General features: G+C 42.7%; 1 protein-coding gene across 1 annotated transcript; it reads right to left on the bottom strand.

The window, feature by feature from the left end:
• Positions 1-199: 199 nt before the first annotated feature.
• LOC142561269 (zinc finger TRAF-type-containing protein 1-B-like) lies at positions 200-24,015 on the bottom strand. The gene is made up of 5 exons (XM_075673435.1): positions 23,633-24,015; positions 21,007-21,245; positions 16,921-17,132; positions 10,906-11,092; positions 200-570 (listed from the first exon to the last, which is right to left on the bottom strand). Exons 1-5 carry the CDS (start codon positions 23,840-23,842, stop codon positions 366-368), a joined length of 1,053 nt encoding a protein of 350 aa, XP_075529550.1. The 5' UTR covers positions 23,843-24,015; the 3' UTR covers positions 200-365.
• Between the last annotated feature and the right edge of the window lie 75 nt (positions 24,016-24,090).

Here is a 24,090-nt window from a genome sequence, read left to right as displayed (position 1 = left end):
CCAACAACCTAAAGCCTGAATTAATGTAAGTTGAACATCAACATAGAAGTTTACACTGCACACACCAGTGCAGCTTTCTTCTCGGCATGGGTATATCCTGACCGAACCCCGACATGCCATTGCGACTATCTTGCAGGTGTGCACAATTTGTCATTGTGATTTGTCATCAAAAGACCACAGAGATGAGAAAAGCACAACAGACAGGAAAGTGGATATATTTGTGTGACACAAGGGATTGGGGAATGGTTCTAAATTAAGCAACCAGGGAGAAGTAATCTGTGGCACATGGGATTTGATACAGATCTTCAGGAAGGACAGAAGTCAAATATACAATGTGCTTGAAATCTGGATGACTGGAGGCAGTTTCACTTGGTCACATGAAACATGATGAGGCGAAAGTTGAAGGCTTTGGCAGCAAGCAGTTTGTTACATTCGGCGGAGTCCAGCAACGGCAGTGGTTGATACGGGCTCTCCATGGCAGCTTCTGTAAATTCATGCTGGTAGAGGCGCGGATTCACCTTGAGGTCTCCAAATGGGCCCTTGAGCACCATGTAGTGGATGCCCATAGTGCTACATGGCAAGAAACAAACCCCATTATAAGGAGCAGCTTGAACGAAACTTCCACTAAATCAAATCGGCAATAAAAGCACCATCAAGTTGCTATGCATATTTTAACCAACTCAACACGGCACCATACCCCATTAACAGCTGCCCTAACAGGTTGTTTTGGACACACCTTCACATTTATCCTGAAGGCGAGTAGCCATGAACTTTTGAAAGGTAGGCACCCATGACCTTTATCACTTTCCAGGCTAAATTCATACTCTGAGAAGTAAGGCATGGTGAAAAAGCCATGTATGAAATCAATGTCAAGATGCAAAACACACAGGTTCCATGGTTGCTTAAGCGTAAAATTCACAAAACCACCACTTCTTAGACATGAGGACATGCTGTGACTAAGCACTGATGAGAGCTGGTTTCTGTTCAAACCAGCTTCAGTTTAAAAATGGTTTACGTTCCAAAGGCTCTCGCAACGAAATATTTTGCCTCTTTTGTTGTAGTGCACCTAAGAAATGCCTGCTGGGTAAGCACATGGCACATGGGTAAGCCTTACACAATTGTTTTTAACTTTGACTTCTTTGTACATCAGCAACACGGCTCAAAATCTATCATTTTCGCAGTGCAGCATCAGTGCGAGTCCACTCACTGTTCAATATTTAGAATACATCAGCACTGCTGCATTCCCACAGGTGCACTAACTTGTAGACTATGCATAATTAACGCACTGCAGCCCTCAACAACATTTCTACTCTTGGCACAATAAATGTCACAGCAGCAATCTGCCATTCTCTTCAAAAGGGCAATGTGCACACTTATGATTCACTAAGATTGTTCCCTCTTTTGATCCTCAAGCTCTTTCATGACTTAGTCATGCCTAACCACAGTGGTAGGAAGTTTGCTTGTCCGTTAAATTTCTAATCTTAAGTATGGTAGATTTCTATTAATTCATGTAAAGCCCTGGGGACTATGGATGTCTGAATTACCAGAAGTGTGAATTACATAGCCTGTAATGTTCGAGCAGCCATGCAACCACACCAGATGCACAACATCAGGCTGCATTTTCCCCCATTTTTTAAATTTCCATTTGTCTTTTGTATCATTTTTTCACCAGCAAGAATTGAGATTTGCAAAGCAAATGATGAAGAGTGAAAAGAGATCATGGAGCCTGAATATCAAACATGGGCCCATTATGATTATTCATGCTTCCTGGATATCACATCAGTTGTTTTTCAACACAAGTTAAACAGAAAGTGTTTGAACTAAATGGCTCCAAAATATGTTACGAAAAATTCCTGGCAAGCAAAAATTTACAGGCTTATTCGAATTAACCAGAATTTTCAGCAATTCAGGGCTGAACTATAGGAAGTCAACTGTATTACTAACTTCATTACAAGAGTACACTGAAGATCTCATGCCCTTTAAAATAGTAAAATAATAGGACCCTCCAATGGATGTGTTCTGCAACATAATCTTTATGGTCAGACTGACAGACGAACTCACAAATGTATCACCTGGCCATTGATGATGTAAGCTCCTTGAAGGGAAGCTAACAGCAAACATTAAGTCAAGCTAAAGTTATACATTAGTGTTCCAAGGAGTCCAAAGTGGAAATTTTAAAGAGAACGTAGTCTTAACAAATGACTAAATTGCATAAATGTATAACAGGACTGGTGGCCACCATAGAATATACAATACCTGCTCCCATGATGCAACACGTCCCATTTATAACTGATAAACTGGAGTCGAATACTGATACTGAAACAGTCAATTACTGTATTTACTCAATTCTAATGCACCTTTTTTCAAATGATTCACTAAAATATGACTAGCACATTAGAATTGTGTACAAAACCAAAACTGCAATCTGTGGTTTCCAAATCCCACCTCCCAACATTGAAAGCTATGTTTTGCTGCAGTGTAGGTGCCAGGAGTTTGTAATTTTTGGACACCACCAATAGCTGACGTCCAAACTGCACCTCCAGCAGCCTCAGAGTTTCTTTTATCAAGTGAGAACAAATTGCTGATTCTATATCTTATCATGAAAATCAGGTAAGGGAACAATCAAAGAAAGGTATTGCATTTCACATTACTACCAATGAAAGACACGATGGGCACGTTAGACTAGAGTAAAAGTTGCATTTCAACCAGACAGAAAATGCACTCACAAATTTTCCTACAGAACTCACTAACTCTATCATTCACACCATTCTGTCAGCATATTTTACAGGAAGGAGTATGGCATCCTCTCTGGTTAAGCCTCTATCTCGGTGACTGTAGCGACCGACAAGAGCATGACCTCAGAGATCACCTGTACAACTACACAAGACAATTTTTTTGTTGTGGGCAGCTTAAAATGCCGATTCACTTTGCAACCCTTTCAGTTGCAATATTCTCTGCAACTAAGTCCATCTCCTGGCATATGTACAACAAACCTTGCAAGGCTTCTAGAAGGCTAGTCAAACAATCTAGATTGATCCAGTGTTTGCCTATACTAGCGTCTTTTTTGAATTCCACAGGTGCACTGTTCACAGTAGTTGCTTCACCGCGCTTTTCAAGTGCCAGCAAAAAATCCAGAGTTCAGAAAATGACTTTTTTTTTTAATTGCACATCTGGATAGCAATTTTTTTTTTTACAGGTTCAAAATATGTATTACATGAGCATAGTAAGTTCACAACAAGTGCAGTGTCAAGCACTACAGGCAGCACGTGTTATGTTTTGGAATCATCATCACCGATTGCTTCTGATGAAGTCACATGGGCCGACAACTGGAGCCCACCAATTGGAGGCACGTCTACGGGGGTTCCCGGAGTGCATAAAGCCTTCCCTGCGTCCGTTTCTCTTCAGTAGGAGCGGCAGCACCGAAGCGACCATGTCGCTAAGACATTGCTGGCTTGCTTTGCAGGTTGGTTACTATTCTCCTGTTTATGTTTTCCGTTCTAATCATCTTTGTCTAATTGTGCTGTGGCTCCCAATGAAATGCTCTGAAATTTTGTGCACGTTGTGGTGTTGCTTGCAATTTTTGGTGGCAGCGAGATATAGAGATCCTGGCCCCTCAATTGAGGATATGCTTCAACTTATGTTGGACAAGCAGGCATTGATGGAGATAGACTTGCACGTTTCAAGGAAAAACTGGGACACGGTGGCGCAGTCATGCACTAAGCTACTTGCACTTGAACGCAATGTGCGTGATCTTGAGTGCACTATCAGATTACAGCAGCAAAGAATTAATGACTTAGAGGATATAGCTAGACGCAACAATATTATGGTTCTTGGTCTACCGGAGCGCCCAAATGAGACGCACAAAGACATAGAAGACAAAGTAATTAAGGGTGTGTTTGGTGACCGCCTTAGTGTGGCAGAGTCCTTAAGTGGAAAGGATTAATGCTCGGCTAAAAGAAGGCAAACCGAGACAGACCCATTATCCTGAAGCTATATAACTACAGTGAGAAAATGGCCATCTTTAAGAACTGCGAAAAACTTGAGGATACGAAGATAACACTCTCTGATGACTACTCAAAAGAAACAGTGCAAAAATGAAGGCTACTTTGGCGTTCAGTGCAGCCTGATCGGCAGTGTGGCGCAAGGGTAAAACTCATGCATGACAAACTATTTATCGGCGACGTTGCGTATACATGGGACTTGATGGCAAACAGACAGGCCGAAGCACGCACTAACAGCCAATCTGGGCCACATGAGTATTCGTGACCACAGAAGCCCCAAGAAATAAGGCTACTAAATATAAATGCATGAAGCATTGTTAATAAGCACGAACCATTCGAATTCCTAACTTTAATACATGACCCTCACATGGTTGGCATCACGGAGACGTGGTTACAACGCGACATTAAAAATGAAGTTTTCCCCAATTCTTTTCATGTCATACGTAATGACAGGACAACAAGGGGCGGTGGCCTTGTTAATCAAGAACACAATCAAGTATGAACTACTTCCCGTCATTGAGGATCACGAGAGCAATTGGTGCAAATTATTCATGGATAGATTCATTTTAATGATTGGTGTTATTTCTTGTGCCCCTGGCAGTTCCTCAGGGTTTGTCCAGAAGCTTGATGATTACATTGTAAGCATAACTAACAGACGTAGTAGGTTAATACTAATGGGCGATCTTAACCTGCCTGGTGTTGATTGGAACGCACGCATATCAAGTACTGTCGATAGACTACACAGGGACTGTATGTTGGAAATAATGGCAAAACATAGTCTAATTCAAGTGGTAAATGAACCAACGCGAATACAGGGCCAATGCCACTCGATACTTGATCTGGTATTTTTATCGGATGACAGCTTTGATTGCCAAATTGATGTAGAAAATGGAATATTGGACCATAAAGCCATAGCAGCCACCCTTAGGATAGACGATAAGGGTTTTGCCAAACACTGTAATACGCATGTGCTAAATTTTCGAAGGGCAGATGTCACACCAATCCTCGATCATCTAGAGATATCTCTTGACACGATACCACAGGACAATGATGTGCAGCGTCTTTGGACATTATTTAAAGGGGGGACACTGCTATATAAGTAATCTTCTTTATTTTCCCATCCATACTAATCAAACTCATCCGTCTTATTGATATTTTTGCACCGATTTCAAATATGTACTTTGTTTTTCAATTAGTTCAATTTAGCTCAATTAGTTCTTAAAAGTAATTAACATTTCATTCCCATTGTTTGTGGCCTCAATTAAAATTAAATGACACAATAAAAATTATTTCTAAGGCGTGGTTAGATAGCATAAGGAGTAAGGATTGAAGTATAGCAAACACTTTTTTGATGTGACCATTAATAGATACTTTACAGCCCATTGAATGTAAGCCCACAAAATGTGGCAACCATGTGGCACAAAATGTACCAAAATAATTTCTGAAATGAAAGGTAAGAAATCCGCTTGCTATCTTTCATAGAGTACCCCCCCCCCCCCACATTAGACTTCATTCTACAAAAATAATTTCAGTTCTAACTGTTATAGGTGTTGAGATATCAAGGCGTCAATATTGCATGGAGCCAAAAATTTGTGTTTTGATAAAAATGCAAAAAACAAACAGCACAATATTTAATGAAAATTAACAGATATTTTTCGCATATTTACACACATACATTCCTAATAACCACCAGGAATGTAGTCTAATTGCCTGCTGCTGTTTAAATGTCGTCTCTTCAGTGCCCCTTGAACACCGTCGGCCAAGGAATGACTCCGAGCACATTCTTTTTCTCTGCGTTTGTCCTTCTCAGCCATCCATTTGTTGCTCATTGGGCTGCGATTCAGGCTGAGCTTGTTCAGGATTGCTGCTGATGTCCTCCTGTTGCCTGCGTTGAATCGCAACACTGCCTCTGCCACAGCAGCTTCTACAGTAAATAATGATGCATGGCATTGCTTTGGTGCAAGTGGCCAGATCATGGAATGTAAACTCTCATTGTTCCAAGTTTTACCTCTCTGGCACCGCTCAAGAAGCTTCCTTTCCGAGAGGCGCTCATAAATTGGAAGCAATGCTTTGCACACGAGGTGGCAAGTTATACCGGTATATGGGAGTAGGCTCACCTCTGGCTGCTGCTGCATTCTGCCAGCACCAAGAACCTGGGTCTGTTGGGCGCAGACTGTGATTAGCAACTTTATCATTAGAAGTAATGTGGTAATATGTCGCCATCACAGCCTTGCGAGTTGCCTCTACATCTCCTTTGTGCGATTTAAGCGCCCAACCATAGTAAGAACTCAACTTTGTTGTGAGGTCATTCATGAGCCTTTCTCTGCCACCAAGCTTCTCTGTCCCCTTGTGTTTCATGATCAAGTTGTGCAGGGCTGTGCCCATACGCTTTTGCACATGGTTAACACAATCTTCTTTTTCAATTTTTATGTAACCATGAAATCAGCCTCTTGCAAAGCAAGTGCGGCTGTCGCCATCAGATAGCACTGTCGTGTAGTGAAGGCCATTTTTCATGAGGGACCTCTCGAAATGTAGAAGGCCAGCTTGCACCTTCATTTCTCCAGCCTTCTTGTCCGTGTTCTTCTGGCATAAATGGCTAGCCCTCCAAGCTGTCTACATTGGGTCATCCTTCTTTGGTCCCCGCTCGCAGCCAGCACAAAAATTGCTTAAAACAACATAGTCCAGCACTAGCACCGAGAAAAGTTCGCCAACTGCACCTACCCCTATATGGGATGAGTGTCCACGTGTCATCCACAAACCATCAAAAGATACAGTGATGTTGTTAGCGTTTCCCAAGTTCAGCACACTGTATAGTTGCTGAACTGACTGTGCACTTTCGGTCATCACTTCTTCGGCCGCATAAATTGCTGCAGGGGTCAATTTCTTTTTCACATAGTTCTGCCATGTCTTGTAGTGGAGACCGCGGTTGGAAATGTTCCACCACCAAAAAAATATCATTAAGTGCTGTCTGCTGGTTCCCAGTGCACTGCATCGCATGCGCTGCCAAAATATTTACAACGAACGGGTTCACCGTCTGATCGGCGCTTACGCGCGGCGAGCTCCACGCGATGTCTCCGCAGTTGGAACATGAGAGCGTAAGTTTCATAGCGAGGCCATATTCTCGCTCGCCTTTCTTAAACTCAACGTTGCCACTATCGCACGCTGTGCACTTTGCAAGCCTCAAAAGCTGCTTTTGCAGATACAAATTGACGATTGTGAATGCCGTCTTGTCAAGCGCACTGTCGACCATGCCGCTGTCTCGGTTAAAACAATCAGATTTCCATTTCATCGCTGCCATTAATGAGAGTTCCTGGAGTTTTTCCTCAGTTCGAATCCTGTTCTGCTCCACATCAGAAGGCTGCAGCATCACCGTGTCTTGGCCGACGCTGTCGGCTTCACGAGCTGGCGCACAGGCCGGACCCATGCTGTTGTCGCCAACTTTGATGCCTTGTCCACTTGATGTAGCCTCTACATCGCCCTCGCCACATCTTGGGGAAGTGCGACGACCTTTAAAATTACCAACCATCGATTTCTTCTGCTTTTTGCCTAATTTGTTCAGCGTATGAAACTTTCTCGCTGACCCGGGCATTGTTGTGTTCCTCAGTCGCTGCACGCAGTTTTCCAAAATGGCGTCTCAGCGCGACAACGGCGCGCAGGCCGGCTCGCTTAGCATGGATGGATGGATGAGGCTCAACCCTTTGAATCGGGCGGTGGTGGCGCACGTCACCTAGCCTTGAATGGTACTATATGCATCCATACCTATGTATTTACTCCTTTGCTTTTGCGTTGATATTATCTACAAATCAGATAGCCTCCATTTAGTCATTTGTACCTATTCAAAGTCTATTTTATCTTCACTGTCCTTAAAACCTAAAGCTTTGAATAGCTAGCTCCCCGTTACATTCAACTGCAGCGTGAAGTCGTTTACAAGAAAGTCTCAAGTGTTCAGCCATTTCCTCCTCCTCGACGACACCAGCCAGCTCCACCAATCGGGTGGCGCGGTCTTCTCACGCCATGAACATTAACCCACTGATTGAAGTACGACTCTTTGAAGACTGTTTGGTGGTCTGCCGGGTAAAAAGCGCCAATGACCAAATTTTATTGAATGAGTCATTGCAGATTATTAATGACTGGTGTACCTTATGGGATATGCAAATTAACTTTAAGAAGTCTGCTTGCATGACTATATCAAATAAGAAACTACCTTCGCTTTTTTCTTATGCTATTGGCAGTGATATAATAAAACCCTATGACCATATGATCGCCATATGACGGTTCCATTTTAGATCATGTGTTATAGTTATTCCAAGGTATTTCATTTCTTTTGTACAACTATAACACATGATCTAAAGTGGAACCGTCATTTGGCGATCACTTGTGGATCCGCACAGTGAAAGCTCGGCTTGTTAAAAAGGAAATTGAAGTTTGCCAGTTCTGATGTAAAACTAAGTGCATACCGGGCAATTGTTCACCCTACTCTAGAGTACGCAAGTATATCATTAATAAACTAGAAAAAGTACAGCGTCTTGCTGCCAGGTTTATCTTTTCCTGCTACAATCTAACGCAATCAGTTACAGGGTTACTTGACAGCGCTAACCTTCCGACACTGGCTGAACGCCGGAGGGCTGCTAGATTAAAATTCATGTTCCAATTACAAACGCGAAGCCCAAGTGTGGATCCCAGCCTGTACTTGCGACCTCCTGGAAGAATATCACCAAGGATTAATCACAGCTATGCTTTCATGCCTTATTCCTACAGAGTTGATATCTTTAAGCATTCTTTTTTGGTTAAAACAATTGTTGACTGGAACAAACTTAATTCCGAGATTTTCGAAAATGTTGACTCTGTGGTTTCCTTTGAAAGAAATTTGGAAATGTTGTTTTACTAATCGTAAGTGTATATGTGCCTTGTACTTGTACATGCCTTGTATATAATTACTGAATAATTATTTTTGCACATGCCACTGTTTTGTTATATTTTATTTCCCACCCTGTAACAGCCCGAAAAGGGCTCACAGTATGGACAAATAAACAAAATAAAATAAACTTGTGCCTGAAATTCGAAATAACAAGAACCAGGTTATGTCCATCGCACTTCGTCCACTGCCGTGCCCTATCAGAACTATAGTCGCAGTTGGCGACATCGGAGTCACTGGAGGCATCTATAGCACTGAAAACACTGCCATCACTGTCAATGCTTTCACAGAGAAGCAAATCATTTTTGAAGCTTGGAGACTAAATCAAATTAAAGCCGAACTTTTGGAATGGGCACGGCAACATGCAGCTGCCAGTCACAATTTTTTAAATCTCTGCCAGACAAATGGAGCTGTAAGCCTCCTACCCCACAGCTAAAAAGGGATCTCGTGAGAATGTCAAAATAGATTGGACAAGCCTAGCCCGTTACCGGCACTTAGAAAGGGTGGCCAAACATGTGGATGAGAAAGACTACGTAGTCCCTGGCACTTGCGAAAAACATTTTAACCGAGTAATACCCCTGTCACACCGGACGTTTTAATGTCATTCGAATCAAATGGCATTAGCACTGAATGACATTATTTGGCTGCTACACAGTCATATTTAATGCCATTATATAATCAAATGACTTCCACAATCGAATGAGTTCGAGAAGCTCTTTCAGCTTCACACTCGAAGCGAATGTATACTCTATACTCAAGAAACAAGGCAAAATATGAAATTTATTGTACATAATTTTAGAATCATTCATGTAAAAAAGGTAATTAATTTTCCTTGGCTTAAGGCACCTGTCATTTAACTAGAGAAAGAAAAGCCGTATGGCCAGCTGTCACAAAATGTTTTTACTCTCCACCTCACTTGCATCTGACTGCCATAGCTTTGCTAGTCAGTCATACTGTAAACGATGGGGCGCCTATGTGCATGTGTGTTTTTGGCGTCATGAATGGCAGCTGTGTCTATTGAGACGATGAAGGCTCTTCCGCTGATTAGTATGCTTCGCTTGCAATGCAAAGCACACATCAACTAGCTGCTTCACCTGCTGCAACTGAGCGTTGTCATTCAGCGCTGCCATGTCAGTCATATTGTTTGTCTTCAATTTATCGGATATGGCTACTAAGCTGGCTAAGCCTTGTTTTGGCTTATCGTGGCCAGATATTCTGGAAATAGCTTTATATGCGTGTTATTTTAGTGAAGTGACCCCCCCCCCCCAGACCATATTTATATCAAAATAAACAGACTGACTTTTGAGACACTTTACACATACTGCATTCTATTTTTCACATCAACTTTTTTTGCAATGATTGCCATTGATATCACGACTGAATCACATTAGTTTTTCCTGTGTAGCATCACAACAGGGCAAATGGCATTCGTTGCACCAAATGTCATTCGAATCTAATGATATTATGGGTTATGGTTATATTATGGTTCATGGGTTATTTAACCCTTGCGTTTATTATTACCCCTTTACGAAGGGGGGGGGGGGGTAAACTTTGGGGAAAATTTTGGTTTAACCCAAAATCTGGAATCAGCTTTTACCTGAAAACAAAGGATCCTACATAAATAGCATAGGACTCTATCTATATTTACATATCCTGAATAATATACAGTATGCCGAAATCGTTTGTCACATTGCTGATGGCACTGCACCCTTTTAAACTTGTTTTTCAAGTGGGAGTACGGGCGGCCATGAGCACTGACGAGTTAAAGTGTATGCAGGTATGAGTGCTGAAGAATGTGAGTAAATGTCAGTGTGGATGCGAGGGCCAGAGAGAGCAACAGGATACAAGCGTGACTGAGTGTGTACCTACAAGTATGAGTGAGTGTCGGAGTGTAAGCGATCATCTACTAAATTTGCCAAGGCTTGGCTTCTAATAAAGAAATGAACCAGTGACCTCTTCTTAATGGCTTAATTCAGAGGTGCTACTTACGTTGAAGCTTTGCTCTTGAGCACAAGGTGGTAGCTGAGGGTGCGCTCACAAGACTGTGTTGGATCCCGCTGATTGTCATTCACACGTGCTTTTACAACCCACTGTGAGCCAAAGGCAGTAAAGCGAGATGTCTCATAGTACAGCTTGTGAATGAACTCATCTGTGCGGTATGGTTTAAACTGCAAATCTGGAAAAAATGGCACAGCCATTAGAAACATACACTGAAAACCATACTCATTTATACAGCTGTGCAAAATAACAATTAATAACACCCAATTCTTCTAGTATTAAGTTTTGCAAAAGGAAAACAGATGTGCCACAATGTAACAGAAGAAAAATCCCATAAAAAGAAGGCAACCTTGACAAGAAACGTCTTTAACTATGTGGCCACAGCTTGCCGATATGCAACCTGGTAATGAAGTTTAAAATTTTTAAGAAGTTTTTCATCAGACCCCTACTTTTACCAATTTCTCTCATCCCTTTTGGAAGATAAGAGATTTATGCAGTGATTTGCATTTTCCCCTTAAAAACTTTCAAATTCTTTTTTTCACTTACCAATAATGTTTCCTTAAATTTTGCATCAACATTGTATTTTATGGTCTGGATTGTTAAATTTTAACACTTGCCGCTGTTACTTGCCTCGTTAATCAAGAAAAAATTCAAAGTTGCCTTTGGTTGCACCCTTCGCAGAGTTCTTAAAACATAGTGGCCATGACATTCCCTGGTCCCTTTTGACATCTGCAGTATGCCAGAGCATGGCTTTCAAGATTGGTTTTCATAAATCAGTGAGGACAGCCAAATGATGGATCCCACTTTTTCTTTTTCTTTTTGACAAGGCAGGCAAACAACATGCAAGGAGTTATGCTGAACGATTCAAACCATATGCAACCTTGATGCAAAATTTGAGCACAAACAAGCAGCAGTGCGTGGAAAATTTTTTTAAAAAGCTGTTCAGGGAAAATGGCAGGTAACTATACTGACCACAAACAGTCATAAAACAAACCAGTGTATGATTTACATAACAGAAACAAAACCTTTCATACAAATGCCAGTCATAATATTGAGATCACGCATGTTCGCATACCAGTCAAACCCACTTATAACAATATTCAAGTGACATGAAAATTACATTGTTATAACCGGGTTGCAAGGAAAAATCAACATAGGAGGATGGCAGAGTAGATGTGAAAAAACTATAGTGGCAGGGAGGCCAGTGCCCTTCCCCATAACGTTTCTCCATCTGGCTGCTGATTGTGTTCGCTCGTTTAACTGCTACCTGGGCACTCAGATCGCATGTAACAAGTCGTGGCTGTTGGTGTTAAAAAATGGCACTGCTGTAACAACTGCAAAGAGGGGTTAGGGGTGGCAAGCGTTATCCGAGCACCACCGAGGCATCCCTTTGGTGGCCCCAAAAGGGGCGTTTTAAAAAATGTGAGAGGGTTGCCGCAACAACCTGTCAGCTTGAGAAATCCAGATGAAACGCTGAGGCAAGATCGCCACAAGCATCTCGCCACGTATTTCTGACTGACTTGCACGAGTAAAACCCTATATTTATCAGCCTTTCGTGCTTTACGCGAAGCTTGCCGACATCCTTCTCCAAGGCATCCAGGTGCGGCAAGGTTCTGACTGGTGTTGTACAAGTCGCGGGTCACTTTTTTCGTCGCGACGATAGATTGGATTTTTTACAAGCACTCCAGGAGGGGACATCTAACTGGTAAACGGAGGTCTCAGAAGAGCAACTGACATTATAATAAAGCAGGCGGGGGGATCAAAGCTGGAAGCAGGGTGGCCCGCGGGTTGGGGCCACGGAGGCCGAAGAGTGCCAGGGTATGTTTGCACAAAAAATTGGCTGTCCACAATAGTGGACAGCCGATCTTATACACCCCTTGCACGCGCAGGCCTCGGTGAGCCCCAACCCACGAACCAGTCCAGGTTCTTCTAGCTTTGGTGTCCTAGAGGCGCCAGCAATGATGCGAAATAATGACACGTTGCTACAATTAGTAAAAAACACAATTGAATAAATATAATTACGTCCAACCGCCAACTTGTGACGCTCAGTTCAGCACTACCGTGCCCTGCGACTTCTGCAACACCAGTCAGAGCTTTGCCTCCAGGTGCTCCAGGTAGTGCAGTGGGGGGTTCCTCACAAAAATGAAGCCCCAGAGGAACTGAATCATCTGCCAGACCTCCTGTGAGGCCAACGTTGAGGCAGCCAGCTTGCCCTACCGCGTCATCGCTGCCGTCGTCACAGTCGCTATCCGATGCAAGCACGTTCACAACGATCACCTCATCAGTTAGAAGCACTTAGTTTACAAATCTATAGCCGTGCGCTTTCTTTCCACCTGCAATGTCGTGCATTGCCAATGATCAGCAGGTGGATCAGCCATCTTTGGTTTCGGCGGCGAGTCAAACGAGCCTGAGAAACCACGTGGCCAGGAAAGATTTCAACACAGCCAACAAAGACGAATGCAGCGATTAAGCTGCTTGCAGAACTGTGCAGAGTGAGGAGCCAGCGAGCAACATGCGAGCAATCTGGGAGCAGCACAGTTTGTGCGGTCCATTCGAGTTTTGGAGGGTGGCACGGCATAGAGCTATGGGTGCAGCCCATTCGTGTTTGGAGGGTTGGAAGGGCAACGGGAGAGAGGCGTGCGGAGAAGGCTGGAAAATGAGCATGCGGTGGCTGTTGGAACAGCGGGCCATTGTGCAGCAGCTCGAATTTCTCATTTTCTTTTTTTCTTTTCAAAGATTTCAAATTTCACTGCCTTTCGGCTCGGACACCCAGCAGTCAGCCTTCGTCATTACAATCGATAATGCAGCATCGGGGCATTGTAGTAAGTTGGTTATTTCACCATGGAAAACATACAAAAGTTGACGGTGCAGCAGCTTTTCATTGTTATAACCAATATATTGTCAAAACCGGTATCGTTTTAGTGGGTTCCGACTGTATTACCTAAGACGACATCACCAATTATGTGGTTAAGCCACAACTGTCATTCTCTGGTGACAAATACCAGCCATAATGTCTCCTCAAAGGATGTTACAGAGGAGCCAACAGCATACATCTATGCCTATTGCAATGAACAAATAGCACCTGATCTTTACAGGAAATACCCATACCCAGGAAAGACACAGGAAAGACTCATACAATGCTACAAAAAAATTATCCTCTCGTTTGCCAGTCTTTCATCTATGCATTTCTGCTCATTTTCCACAAACAAGCAGGTACAACACTGCCGCTGTTAATGCTCTTTGCTAACTCACTTGTCAAAGCCACATCTATCAGGTGCCACACTGCAACTCATCAGTCACAGGTCATGTTTAGTGAGTGACTGACCAACTTTTATTGTACACACTTGGCCGAAGTGGCTATTGCAATTGCACAGGCAAAAACATTTGTTGGTAAACACCCACTTACTGTCAGTAGAACTCTGGACTGTATTGTATTGCAGGCACGGTTGATGAAACAAAACTCCTGTAGATATCTTTTACACGGCATAAGTGCATCCATTCTGGCTCATGCATTGATCTACATGCCTTGTACTTGTTAGCCCTAATATGCCTTCAGTATTGCATCATCCTCCCACGATAACCACTTTTGTGGACTATGAGGCTATATCCATGCGTGGTGGTTGTAGCCTACTCCCACAGCACAACTGCATAAGCTTGCCAGTAATTCTGACGGTTGTTACTTTATGGTACGGAGGCTATCAATGGTGCATTGTTACTAACATTTTTGAAGAAGGTACACCTGATCAAATGTTCTAACAGCACAAGCTCTGACTACTATCATATACAGTTGACCTGCATATCGTTAGCAGTAATTTGACATCACTTTTAATTGGTCTGTGTGAAGAAGTCTCGGAAAGGACCAATGCTTTCCAATGGAGTTCGAAAAGCTCGTTTAAACTGTTGATTGTGGAATCATTCACAGTAGACTGACTTCCCAGCAGCTTAATTACAAGTGCCAGTGGTCAGTCCTGCTGACCATCCTCAAACAAGCATGTAAATTATGTAAAAACAACTATTGCAAAATGTTTCAGAATGTGCAGCTTCGCATTATCGTGCCATGGTATGCTGATATGAAAGATACAGTGGTGTTCCTACATGCTGAAATTGAGCTGGTGCTAGAAAACACCAGAACTTATGTGAACAACATTATTGTAAATTGATATTATTGAAGAAAAACATCAACTGCCATTTTGTTCTTCCATAATATTATTCTTACACGCTCATTCGTGCGACACGCAGGTGTGAACATAAGAAATTCTGAGCAAATAATTATTTCACTAAACACAAGTCTTGAAGGGCACAGTCGAATTACATATAGCAGATGTTAATAGTTAATGTCGAAACACTTGCACAGAAGGACTTCCACACAAGGGTCATTCATGAAATTCATTCTACGTCCAAACGCTAACCGGGACACATGATGGGCAGCAGCACAAACACAACATCTAGTTTCCGCACGCAAGCACTGCAAGCTATACCACAACTTGTGCATCAAAACTTAAGTTCATAAAGGAAAAGTCTGAGATCCACCCATTCGTAGCAATTGCTACAAAGGAAACCCATACGGGTTCCTCAAAAGAAAAGCCTCATAGTTGAAAAATTCATCCTGGTCCGGGACTCGAACCCGGGACCACCGCCTTTCCGGGGCAGCCGCTCTACCATCTGAGCTAACCAGCCGGCTAGCAGATGGTAGGGCGAAGTCGAATTTGCCAACAACTCGAAGCAAAGGCAAGAGTTTGACAAAGTAGCTCTGCGGAAACCCGCAAGGTGGAGAGAAGTAATTCATAAAGGGAAAATCAGACATCCACCCGTTTGTAGCAAATCGCTACAAAGGAAACCCATACAGGTTCCTCGAAAGAAAAGCCTCACAGTTGAAGAAAAATTCGTTCTGGTCGGGGACTCGAACCCGGGCCCACCGCCTTTCCGGGGCAGCCGCTCTACCATCTGAGCTAACCAGGCGGCTAGCAGATGGTAGGGCGAAGTCGAAAGAAAAGAACCAGCCACTCCAAAAGAACAAGCCGAATGCAATGCGCACTGCCAGAACACTTGAAAATGACTAGCCGAATGTGCCATTAGACACAAAATAGCGGGAGCATTTGCAATCATCAGCACCACAAAAAGGCTAGGATGGTGCTGTCATGGGGACATGGGATATGTGATGCTGTGCACATGTATTGGACTAACATTGTCTTACCCTGGTAAGTTATTGCAGTAAATTCCAGCCAGTCACAGGAAATCGTTACAATGGCTTCACAAGGTAATATATATATATATATATATATATATATATATATATATATATATATATATATATATATATATATAGGCAGAGCAAGAAAATAAGCTCATGAAAAAACATTTATGTTTTACAACAATGAATGGGTTCATTCTGTTCTGCAGACGATGACAGTCTCCTTGGATTGCAAAACGTGCATCATTTGCCAATTTCGCCAGACGTTAAGGTTAGCAACTTCTTGCTCTTTCGTTACAAAATATAAATGTGCAGAAATAATCTCCAGAAAAAACTATTTCTGGCAACTCATTTTGGTGTGTCTTCAGCTCACCCACCAGCAGAAGTGTGTGGTCTTGGGTGGTGAAAGCAGCAGGACATTCAGTCAAACCTCAATATATTGAACTCTCATCCAACAAAAAAATGCTTTCACGATATCCAACATTCGTGATAAGCCTAAACTCCAATATGGTGAAACAAAATTGTGATGACCGTCTATGCAAAAGAAACAAGCATGATGCCTCTGACGTGCCAGCAAAAAGTCTCCTGGAATTTTGATGGCCCGTCATCAACTTTCTGTGCAGATACATGGTATGGGAACAACAATAACCTACATATCCATGCACTTTGCACTGTTGCTAATATGCCACTGTGCAATCTGTGCGATCACACAAGGTCGGCATGTTGGCTTGCAGTCCAACCAAGTCAAATGTGTAAGTGTGTCCAGAATGTGCCATTTAAGTTTGCTCTTGCCAAGTACAGTCTGTGTACAGTACCATTAAAAGTGATCTTCTCAAACGACAGCAGCTCAAAGATGGTGTTGTACAGCATCTGCTCCTTGTGGATCTGCTGGTCAATGAGCTCAAGAGCTTCCATCACTTCTCCGCCTGATTTGTGAGGATGGGAGCACACTTGGGTGTGCACCTCCAGCTCATGGTATGGGCCCCTCCATTGGCAACCAATCCGACTGTAGCGGCAGCGTGTCAACCTGCATTCACATGCCACTCTCTCAACTCAAGCTCAGGTCAGCCATGCAGTAGACTTGACACTTACACACTGTACAAACCATTCGGGAATTCTGTACTCGTGACATGCTTTTTGGACCAAGCTTTGCATACCAATTAACAAGTTTTTTTTTTTAATGATACAAAAGAAAGATATACAGGTTCAGCTTATATATTGGATTCATAGAGTGAAGTTCGCTCTTAACAGAGGGAAACAGTGCTGTCCAGAGCATCACAAAGACAAGACTTTAGTCTGGCTAAACAAAGTGGCAGATGCAAATAGCGACCATTTATGTGTAGCACCACGGCAGAGTAACATCTACATTGACAAAGGCTGACTGCTTGCTTTCATCGTACACATTTTTAAAACCAAAGTGATTGTATAGCAAACATTCAAGTACTTAAAAGGACTGAATTTACCGAACCATGTTGCAACATTATAGGGATGCTGAACATGTTTTGGAACTTGGAAGATCTACAGGGGTTTGGAATGCTGCCACAGTACAATTAAACTCATGAAGGTATTTTCTTGATTGTGTGTGTAGCAGTGCTGCAATTGCAGATTAAATTTTCCTCGAAGCTCCACCCCTGTAGTGTGCTCGCAGTAATGAAAAACAAGGTGCGAGGAAGTTGAGTCAACATAGAGGTCACACGAGTGTTGTATTCGAATTACGTGCCTCACCAATACTTCGGAAGACATCACGATCGTCTTCACCGTCAGAGTCCGTTACACAAGCCGCAGCGCCTCCCGCAGCCGCTGCTGCTCGTTTTTGTTAAAACAGCTTGCAGAGACTTGTGGCCTGTTAAGCCATGATCTTCGTTTTCAGGGGATGAGAAATTATAGTAATGAGATGACAGCTCATGGTTTTGAAAAAGTTTTCAGCTGCTCTTTATGGTGGAAATGGAAAGATTGTGCTTTATGTTTATAGAATCAAGCACAAGATTAGCACCTCACCAAGGAATACAAATTTTAAATTGGCCACAGAAAGTAATATAAAACTAAATGAAGCGGCATTCTACTGTAAAACTTTGATACTAACATTGCCGTCAGCCTGCATGATCATGAAGTGGCATACATAACTTAGTTGCTATTAAATGCATCGTGCATTTACCAAGGCATTCATTACGTATTATGCTAGCATTTGCGTTACTCTATGTGGGTGTTATGGTGTAAACGCTACGCTGAAAATCAATGCTTCAAAGAAGCACGAAACAACAAATGGAATAACATAGCAGTGGCCCTCATTACATCATAGCACAGAAGAGCTTTTCAAGTCTGCAAGTATCCCAATGTTTTCTCTGATCTCTCTGCAAGCTCTAGCATGCTTTCAAACCACCGTGACAAATGCTTTCACTGTGCATTGAGCTCGGGCTTGATTTAGGAACAGCCAAGCAGTTGTCACTTGACCAAGAATTTATTCATATCTTGCACACATGCCGTTCCCCCTCATTTGAGGATAAGGCTCCACCATGTGTTCTTTCTCTACCATCAAGTATTAGCTGGACATGCCTACCTCTAATGCTTGCCTTGCACAGTCTTTCATTTAAGCCAATTAAATATAAAACACTATATACTAAGAATTACCATTTCACATGTTGCAAATTGGTGGTTGCAATATTTATGCCTGGCACCCAGGCCAAGTAATGTAGTGACCTCCTCCACCACCAATGAAAGGAAATCCCCCCCATGCTATCCCCCCCTACCCCCCTAACAGAAAAATTGTGGCACCCCCCCCCCCCCCCATGTGACACGAAAAGCACCATCACTTTTGTTGCTCAGCTATAGATGCAACGTCATTTTTGAGATCACAAATCAATTATTTCTAAAAATTACTACCCCATGACGCACCAAGAATACAACAAATTGCATTGCAGTTACTACCTCCTTCCCAACCTTTCACAATATGAGTCTTTTACATCTTAGTGTAAAATAAAGCTGAATTTTTATTTGGAGCCGATATACCAGCAATCCAGCTATGGTATAAACCAATACAAAAAAGAAAATCACAAATTACAACAGCTGTTCTTGGATGACCAAAAGGAACCATCCTCTAAGAGCTGAATGTCTAACCCCATATTGAATGGTGTATCATATACGATACACATAGAACTACTATTACTAGCAAAACAGAATCAAAAAGGAAGAACAACCTACATATTCACCCAGAATCTATGTCCTCTCAAGCAATGAAATGCACAGCAACATTAGCATTGGAGACCATTTTTAACTTACTTTTTCTTTAAAGGCTGTATGGTGGCAGCTCTTCACTCAATGTGCAAGAAGTCAATAAATAAACAAGTTATTTCACAATTTATACACTTGAACATGGTGCACAAAAATATTAGGGTACTGAATTATATACAGTATATTCGCCTAGTGTGAGGCTTTGATCGAGAAATACACTGGGGTGGCTCTGTGAGGCAAGCATCAATTGCTGTATCATATATGGTACAGCATGCAGTTGTGGGTTTTGTGGCAGACAGTAGAGATTTCTTTCCTTTTGAAAGAACAAACTTGGTGGCAAGGTATATTTGTATGGGCTAAAGCTTTTTCCTGGCACCATTATTGGTGTATAGTATATAAGAAAGTAAAAGTGTCAGGTGTGCTTACTATGAAAATACCATTGGGCCTGCCACTTTCCAAGAGCTAATAACAACAGCAGTAACAACAAATAACTCTCAGAAGACAACAAACAAGGTTTTTGGGGGGCATGCATCAAACTTCTAAAGACAATGCAAAACAAAAAATTAACATAAAACCAAGGCCTATAAATGATCTGGCCCTAGATAAAGAAGTTATCAATTACTAGAAAGGCATCATAAAATTTTAATCAACTTGTACTAGCTGCCGCTGTGAGAAATGTACTCCATTTTCTAAAGCAATGTGTCAAGTTATTTCAATAGTTCCAATATTTTTTGCACTGTCACAAGATACACCGCTCAGCCGCCGCATTTAGGTGGGAGTGAAATGCAGAAATACCCATCTACCATGCTTTGGATGCGCTTTAAAGAACCCTAGGTGGTCAAAATTAATCCGGAGTCCTGAACTACGATGTACCCCATAATCATATCATGGTTTTGGCATGTAAAACCACAGATTAATTTATATATATATATATATATATATATATATATATATATATATATATATATATATATATATATATATGCTCATAACTGCATGGTGTGTATCATATATAATATGCAACAATTTCTGGCTCATGAGGTTGTAACTAAGAGTTTCTTTATAAAAGACGTTGGTTTAGGCACATCGCAACTAAACAAAGGCATGTCTAATTTTTTCACAAGAAAATAAATATTCATGCAGTAAGGGGCTCAAAAACAATCGAGTTTCTCAAGACAGTGGCCCCCATATCTCCAGCTCAATGCTAAACTGTGACCTGTAATGAGCTTATGCCACGTTCACTCACTGGCCCTTTCTACTGTCTCATGATACTTCATGACCCTACTCACAGTGAAAAATGCTGTCATTACTAACTAAAATTACTTTTCTTTATGTTCTGCCAATGTCAGTTGCTGCAGGACACTGACACCTGCAGCAGTTTTCTTGCATAATTACGCTACTCTGCATTCACTTTTACATGACATAACTTCCAGCACAAAGCTTCTATATTGCTATAGGCAACCTTTCAATCTACTCAGAAACTCTCAGACATGAAAACAATGCTGATTGGAAGTGTGCCATTCCTTTTGTCACATCAGCTGAAGTTGGCCAATCGCATACACTGAAAATCACGTCCCCATAAGTCACTGATCAAGAATATGGCCACTGTTTATAAACAAGAAAAAAAATTTACAAAGCCAAAGGAGCAAGAAAATGTATCCCATGAGACGCACCGCTCTTCGCAGAGTTCTGCCTCATGGCGCTCAATCTGTGATCTGGGAAGTTCACTGGCGCAGAATTGACATTCGGTCGGCAGTTCGCAGACTGCTTTCTCAACAGCGAGGTTTCGTGAGCAGAGCTCACGGCTGATGACTGTCCTGCAGTTGGGGCAGGTGGCGGTCTCGTCACGGAGACGCGCATCTGCCAGGAGATGAGTAAAACAACCGGCACACATCAAGTGGCCGTTGGTGCACTGCAAAACCACAGCAGGGAGAGGAAAATCACCACTGTTGCCCTTGTGGAATGCTCTCCTCTTGGGAAGCTGCTCCGTTAGAAAACCTTGCAAGTGGGAAAAAGAACTGCAGCAAAAGTGGTCAGACAACAGCACAGAAAGGCCCAGCCTTGAGCCTGGGCACTTGAAACACCTATGTGCATTACCACAAACACCCTAAATACACACATGGCAGCAGCACAGAAACAAAATAATTAAAAAATAAAATAGTGTGTCAAGAATACGGTTGACCATAACCAAGTCCTGTCCAAGTCCTGGGGGAAATGTTGCGGCAAGAGCTACTATTGCACCAGATGCTAAAGGCCAACAGTCAAGTGGGTTAGTGTCACAGACTGTGTACACAGACACATGCAAGCTCCCCAGCTAGGGCAAGTGTGCTCGACTGGATCTTCTGGTCTATGAACCTGAAAGAGGCAGAAAGATATATAAAAGCAAGCTGTATTACTAGAAGTTTAGACAAAAACCTTTATGACAACTTCATGACTTACCTATTCTACATTACCTGGAGACATTAATTTGTCAAAAAAAGGCAGTCCCACAGCCTGTCCCTGCTACACAGCACACTATGCTGCTCCTTGACAGAACAAAGCATGCCATTTGACAATGCAGTCCTCAATCCAGAGACATGCGTCTTCAAAATAAGCAGTGTTCGGTTCTCCATGCACACAATAAACATATGAAACTGTTCACCTGGTTTAATAACTGGTTTAGCATAATGCCAAAAAAATTATATTCTGGAGAACCGCAAGCAACAATACTGTATTCATCTCTTTGCGCAAGTGCACTCCCATACCTTTTACATCCCTTTGAATTATCTGTACAGAATTTGTCACCTCAATCTGGATCTAAATTTCAGGTCCACCAATTCATTGTATGTTCATACTTCTATTAAAACAGGGTTAATTTTGCAATTAGGCTTGCAAAGCAGATGGATAAAACGGTACCCAATATCTGCCCATTTTGTACTTAGACTACCTATAACTACCATATTTTAAGGGTGCCTTTGCCACTTTGGAGACTATTCAAGTGCATGTGTCCAAAAACCCAGCAAAGATTAATTCCTCCATTTTTTTTATGCATCATGCTTCTTGCTCGTAATAGCTACAGTTGAACCATCCGAAGGGCCATGCAGCTTCTAGATGAATACTCCCTGTGTCAAGGCCCATGCCAACCACATTATGAGATGTCCTCACTTTGAACCACACTCTTAATACAAAAAATGTATTGTAATTTTCTTCTTTGGCAATGCATACTTACCCTTTCTCACAGAGCGCGCTCTGATATCCATAAATAATTTAGTTTTCCCTGACACAAGGATGACATATCTTCCGGCAGGCTGGGCATGATGAACCACATTACATCAGTATATGGCAGTGGCTCTAGACCACAATGTAAACAATGCATGCAAGACAGCATGCTAGTAAATTTATATGTGCCACACACGAAGGGGACCTATGAAGCGTCAAACCATGACTATGTAATGGCATCGCATAAGCTGCCTTCTGCTACATGCAGTCCCAACTGCCACTTTAAGTAGCCAAGGCAGCACTGCATATGCACAGTCTACACAATAGAACCAACACCGTGTATATGCTTCGGTTGTGTTTATTGCACCAGCAGTGATTATTTTACAGAATTGTACAGACAGTCCGTGTGTGCGTGATAACTGTGACCAAGGGCACACGTCTTCGTAAAAGGCCCGTGCATCTTCGTCTTTCGAACAGTTGGCAACGCGTGCGACGGCACAAGTCCCGGTAATACACGTTACGTAATGTCTTTCAGTCCACATTGTTTTTTAACACAGAACTCAACAGGCGCATGTTCGAGCCACTCATAAACTGGAGTGCAGCAATCCTCTAAGCTCGGCAAAGCACACGACAGGAACGAAAGAACTTAACTGAGAAGTGACAGCCGCAGTTGCTCAGCAGTAAAGCTATTGCGTTGACAGTAAGCAATAATTGACGTCAAATATTACACTACACCGCACGAAAAACACTTCGCATCGCTGATGTCCTTATTTCCATTCACAAAACGCCAACACAATGAATGTGAATGCATTTCTTAGGAAATGTCTATATAGAAAAGAAGCCTAAACAGTCAAACACAAAACATATGCCAGGACAAAAGGCAGGAAGCAAGGGGGGAAATTTATATATGTACAGTACATCTACGACGAGGCACCTGCACCTCTACAATGCAACACTAATACGCCGCCACACTCAGCCGCACACTCCGTCGAATGAGCGACCGTGAAGCGCCGCGTTTATTCGACCGCGACATTCACAAGGGCGGGAGGAAGCTGTTACGAGCCTGGGATTGGATCTGCGATCAGCTGATCTCCCACGTACCTGATAAATGGCGGTGCGGGGCAGGTCCAGGCAAACCGCGCAGCAAAGAATGCCGCCCAGCCTGTGCTCCAATTTGTCAGACTTGCCAGGCGTTCTTTCGCCAGCCTTGAAGCGCTTCTTAGCGGGTCCGTCAGGTTCAGCCAACAATTCGTCGCTTGTCGATTCTGCCAGTTCCGACCCTGACACGGAGCTACCAGTTTCGTCAGCCATTTTGCTGCCTTCTGTGGGGATGCCGTTTGTTTTGATCTAGACGGACGGACCAGCTGTTCTGTTCACGTCAGACTTCCGCCATCCAATGGAGTCGCTCAAAGCGGACCACGTGGTTTTGGTTGACCAGTGATGGACACGCCAGCGTTGCGCAAGGTCTTTCCTTCCTCACTGCTTCCTACTCACGGGGCGGGTTGGGAATCGTCAATTGGCGTGCGCATGCTGCAGCGAGGTTGTTGGTGGCATGTGTT

The sequence above is a fragment of the Dermacentor variabilis genome, chromosome 1 (assembly GCF_050947875.1).
Source record: "Dermacentor variabilis isolate Ectoservices chromosome 1, ASM5094787v1, whole genome shotgun sequence".
Lineage (NCBI taxonomy): Eukaryota > Metazoa > Arthropoda > Arachnida > Ixodida > Ixodidae > Dermacentor > Dermacentor variabilis.
The sequence above is the reverse complement of the archived record's forward strand: the minus strand, read 5'-3'. Positions and strand labels throughout refer to the sequence as shown.

What these genes read in the sequence shown, in the direction of transcription:
- LOC142561269 (XM_075673435.1), bottom strand. Translation starts at nt 23,842, where the DNA reads ATGGCTGACGAAACTGGTAGCTCCGTGTCAGGGTCGGAACTGGCAGAA. An exon ending in GCAGAACTCTGCGAAGAGCG is followed by an intron (nt 17,133 to 21,006) that starts GTGCGTCTCATG and finishes ATGTGAATGCAG; the next exon opens with GTTGACACGCTGCCGCTACA. An exon ending in TGAGAAGATCACTTTTAATG is followed by an intron (nt 11,093 to 16,920) that starts GTACTGTACACA and finishes CATTTTTTCCAG; the next exon opens with ATTTGCAGTTTAAACCATAC.